Below are 4909 nucleotides of genomic sequence, written 5' to 3'. Positions count from 1 at the left end.
CCGGAAGGTGCATGCTGGAAATGCTTTTTGCCATTAGCTCAATGTTCATAGAAGTACCCAGTTTTGTGATGTTGTGACCCACTGACAATTGCAGCGTCGATGCCTCGCAGAAACATGATGGGCTGTCTCACAGACCAAAAAATGCAAAGCGAACAATAATTAGAGGACCCTTGACGAAACTTTCCATATCCAACGACGTTTAGGCGTTCATAGTTGGTAGAGGCCAGCGCTTGTAATTGAGAGCGCGAAGACTACGGTTGCTACCCTAAAGAAAGGATAAGGAATACTTCTTGCAAATCATATTTAGTACGGTTTGATAAGTACCTCTTAACAGTTCAAATTGCAACGTGCCCCACTTACTTACTGATTACTGATTGATTGATTAGGTCCTTACTGTTACTGATAACTTATCAGTATCAATCAGTAATCAGTACTGATTGATAACTGACTAATTGTTGGGATGTCTGTTGGCTAGGCGATCTACTGAGGCGCTTGGTATTCAAAAGTTGAGCCGCCCGCCAGATATTGATAAAGTGTGGCGTGAGAGCAGCTTCACACTTCGCCAGACTGATTCCGCAGGATACTGTTGGTATCCTTACCCGCTGAGCCTTCAGATGCAGCCATCAATGCAGGTGGCTATCAGGGAGGCAGATGCTGCGCTTTCGGAGATTGTCGAACTGATATTAAACTATCTACATCCCGACGATAACGGCACCGCCGCTGTATCCAAGCCGGGTTATGCATTGGAGCTCTACGACGCTTTGCTCAATTGGAAATACGGGCTTCCCGATGAATTGCGATTTGAGCAGTCTGTGCTGCCGTCCGTCATTGCTTTGCAGTAAGTCGACCGCCCCAAAGTTTTACAGAGACGCACAATGACTGAAAACTGAATAGCATCCACCTGGAGACGGTAGCATGACTCTCCTACGTCCATTTACTCATATGACAAAACAAGAGTTTGGCCGATTCAGCCCTCGGGAGCGATGTGCCGCACATGCCAGCCATCTGGTGTCGACGGTCTGGTCATTTCGCGCCCATGGCCAAGTCCGCTACGAGTACTACCTCGCTTACGCTCTGGGAGCCGCTGCCTACGTCCTGTTGCAAGAGCCAGACGCGCCTGTGCAAATGGACTCGCTGGTCCGTGCTTGTCAGTGCCTCTTTGAGATGCACCCGACGTTGCCGCCGGCGGCCGATACTCTGAGCGGTAGCCGTGCTGCGTTTAGGCTGTATAGGCTGGCGGTGCCAATGTACATGGTGAAGTATTTATATCGGGTGCATCATAACGAAGCTGGCGTGTTGCATCGTACTGTAGCTGTGACAGGCTTGCTACCCGTTGCTGGCGGCAATGACAACGAGGCTAAGCGAGCTGATTTACAGCTTGAGGAGCTTATGAGGGACTTTGGCGATGTTGAGATTCACTAATCGAATAACTTTAGTCGGAAGATGGCGCTCTTGCTTGTGAGTAATCAGAAAGACATGTTCACAGTCTAAACTTGACCAGATGAGTTGTCAATAGTGCTCTAAAGTTGGCTTGGTGCGAAAGAAGTTTAATTCCTACTGTCTTTCAGTCTAGAAGGATGCTCATTTACATTCATTCTACCATGTTGAGTATGCTTGCCCGCCAGTAAACCATCAAAGTAGCTTACAGGCCGGCCGCTGTACCCCGCGTCGTTCGTATGTAGCACCCCTGACTCAGCCTCATGTGAGTCAAGCAAGCCTCTTCTTTACACGCACACATACATGTCTTCTGATGATTACAAGGAGTGCCTGAAGGCGGGACGACCATTGCTGCTGTGGAATGGGAAGCAAACACCCAGCAATGGCGAAATGCAAGTACTTCGGTTCCCCGTCGCGGGCTTCACTAGCATCAGCAGTTAACCCCGCTGTGAACTTCGCGGCTGGAGCAATAGATTGGAGTGACCGCCTCCTTTGGTAGGATCGGATCTCAATACCGGCTACTAATTCGCTTGCTCACCGCCGACGATTTATAGACCTTTTCCATTCGACATTATAGGGTCCGTAGGCTCGTCTTCGTCCGATGTCTGACAGTTGGGGGCAAATTGCACGGGGCCCTGCACGTCTCCGACTGCTCGCCGGCGCGGGAGATGCATCTTGAGACTAATCAGTGCCAGAATCCCGCTGGCCTTGGAAACTATCTGCATCGCTTGACCAGCCGTCGTGATTGGTCTATGATTTCGGATGCATGGGATACAACGAACTCCCTCGTTAGTTTTTGCAACTCGCTCTACGAGCCTCGCTCGCCTTCAGTCCGTTAGCTCTCTACCACTTTGTACGGTCCCCTTCTTCAAAGGCTACGTGAACACGTGCTACTCTAGCAATCTGTCACCCGGCATCATCTAAAGATATTTAGCGCCAGAGATACAGTATTGAATTATCGACTCGGAGTGTTGTGACAAGTGGTGAGTGTGTCAAATACAATGAAATACTGGCCATACTCCAATCGAGCATGCACTGGCGCCTGGCCTTCATCCCATTTCAGGCGAACGCTACCCTGGCTGCCAAGGCGCGCACCACGGGCGGCTGGCGTGTGCGACTGGTGTATTCTCTGGAGGTGTCAGCTCCCCTGTCTTGTACCTTTACCTGAAGCGGTTGCAATGTACACGCATGTACAAGAAGAGTGCCCTTTGATGCTCTGGCACAGAACTGTGTTGCATAATCCCGACGGTATGAGCTACTTGATGCTCCCAGTGTGTGCAGCTGGCGCGCGTGACTAGTGTAGAAGAAATCCGGGTACGCCAACACTATCCAGGGACGGTATCCTTCCTATCCCGAAACAACGGCTGGAATAGTCCATAGTATGACGGGTTATCAACTCGCCAATGGAAGAAAATGGCATGCGTATGACCTCCCGGTGCCCATGCCAAGTTCTTGTAAGAGGCCACCAATTGCCACGAGCTGTGACTAACCACCCGTACGCTGTGTATCGTCTTCCTCAGGCTGATGCGATCGTAGTAACAGCTCGTGCTACCCAATTCAACAAAACTCAATTTTGCAGAGTGCACAAACGGCAGTGTTGCTGCTTGCTTTCTTCAACTTTCATGACATCGGCGCAGTCATCGTGTCAGGCATACATGTAGCCCACATCTGCGATCGGGGTATGGTGGACTACTTTGGTGCGTCGCCGGTATTACCTAACCAGTTAGGTGCTTGTTGAAACGCCACCCTGGATGCTGGCGACCCCTAGAATCTACCAGGGCCTTCAACCAGCAGAACACATTGTTCGCCCTAAAATGTGTTCAATCATTACGCGCATGCTGGAGCAAACCAGCTAGTATGTTGGATTTGGTCCAGTTCCGCCTACATAATTCACCAAAGTGAATCTTACTTGCGCACTGTTTTTGCATGGTCCTCCTGGGGAGCAGGTCGCCTGTGTCTAGAGCAGAAACAGCACAGGAGCTGAACAACACATATTATACAAGAACTGGGATCTGCTGTATCAAATCGATACTTCGGCCTAGACATCGATGCAAGCATCAACTTGCTGCAGCGTTGAGCAGGAACTGGCGCTGCCAAATTCAAGGTACGCTCTCAGATAGACACGGTCTCAAACTCTCGAACAACGAGCCTGTCGAGTGCGCTTGCCAGTCCACATGCGTCCAACGTCTGGTTGGCGCGCTTCATCCACATGCAAGCCTCATCACCATGCGCAGTCCCGAAGAAGCTCCCTAGGTCGTGGTCAGCAAGGCGCTGACTGGTCAGAACGTATAACGGACTACAAAATTACTTACTCATAACGCGCCTCTTGCATCGGTTTCCATTTTCTCCTTGGCGCAAGTTTTTGGTTCGGCGAGTCGGCGAGTAACCTCGCGAGCGAAGTCAATGGCAAATGCTGGAAACTGCCGCAGCAACTCATGCCAGCCCGATAAGGTAGTTATATCCTCAGCTGCGCAAGCCGCAAATTGCGCCACGAGCTGTCGTATCGCATGGCCCTCAGTAGCACGATTGTCATACAGATGTTGAACAAGTCTTTCGAATGTCCGCATGAACGTATGGACCAAGATAACCCAGTGAGCCAATCTTTTCACCAAGATTTTAACAAGCCAATTCCATCAATGGCAAAATAGCGTACCGTTGAGCAAATGCCCACACCCTAGCATGGCCAATGAGGTCATTCCCGCAACTTAAACCCTGACTCTGAACCTGGAGGCGCCTTTGCTGCCCTTGTGCTGGAAACTCGACGTGGCTGCTCTCGCCGTCAATGAATTTGACAATGGTGTCCATTCTCTTCTGGCTAGCTCTTTGAGATCACAAGAACACGAAGGGGGGCTAAATTTGCGCTTAGATGGAGCTAGGACGCCCTGCTTGTTCTGCTTACAGAGGTCGCAGCAGGCATTGCGATCAGCCCAGCCAGCAGCCGCGGCTATGTACGATGCGTTGATATTGCATGCAAAGCGAGTTGGTTTCGCGCGTTCCGCGCTGTCTCCCGTCATAACAGTGTTTTCAGTTGCACTAGCGTCATCTGGAGCGAACCCTTCGTAAGAACCAGCATACGCAAACTGGTAGAAACGCAAGAATACAGCCTCGTCGACGTCCTGTAACTCCACACAAATATATAGTTCTGTCTTCTATTCTACCAAAGCATACAGCGAGGCAGACGCACGCAAGACAACTCCCAGATGCATGCCCACCTCTGTTCTGGAACTTGTGATGGAAAATTTAACATGTGGTTGAGTCAGAAGTCTGTGCTCTGGCGTTAGTGAGGGACGGTGCCTGTGAACGTGGCTCTTACAGCTTCAAATCCTCTGCCTTGAAATTTTGAAGGCCATATTGGCCGTGGATAGCATTAGATAATGAGGACATGTCGCGACTCATTTGATGCCATCTAGTAGGGAAGTATTTGGCAATGCCGTGCCTTTTATTATTGTGCCAACGACGTTGTGATGGATCT

At 50.3% G+C, this 4909-nt stretch overlaps 2 protein-coding genes across 2 annotated transcripts; one reads left to right on the top strand and one right to left on the bottom strand.

Moving 5' to 3' along the window:
* Positions 1-626: 626 nt before the first annotated feature.
* On the top strand, positions 627-1422 carry BBA_09571 (uncharacterized protein; the record flags this gene model as incomplete). The annotated part of the gene is made up of 2 exons (XM_008604668.1): positions 627-838; positions 915-1422. The coding sequence occupies 2 exons, from the start codon at positions 627-629 to the stop codon at positions 1420-1422; spliced, it is 720 nt and encodes a 239-aa protein (XP_008602890.1).
* Positions 1423-3749: 2327 nt separating this feature from the next.
* BBA_09570 (uncharacterized protein) lies at positions 3750-4821 on the bottom strand (the record flags this gene model as incomplete). Its single annotated transcript, XM_008604667.1, has 5 exons — positions 3750-4038; positions 4091-4256; positions 4337-4553; positions 4650-4656; positions 4751-4821. The coding sequence occupies 5 exons, from the start codon at positions 4819-4821 to the stop codon at positions 3750-3752; spliced, it is 750 nt and encodes a 249-aa protein (XP_008602889.1).
* Positions 4822-4909: the final 88 nt, after the last annotated feature.

The sequence above is a fragment of the Beauveria bassiana genome (assembly GCF_000280675.1).
Source record: "Beauveria bassiana ARSEF 2860 unplaced genomic scaffold BBA_S00058, whole genome shotgun sequence".
NCBI lineage: Eukaryota > Fungi > Ascomycota > Sordariomycetes > Hypocreales > Cordycipitaceae > Beauveria > Beauveria bassiana.
The sequence above is the reverse complement of the archived record's forward strand: the minus strand, read 5'-3'. Positions and strand labels throughout refer to the sequence as shown.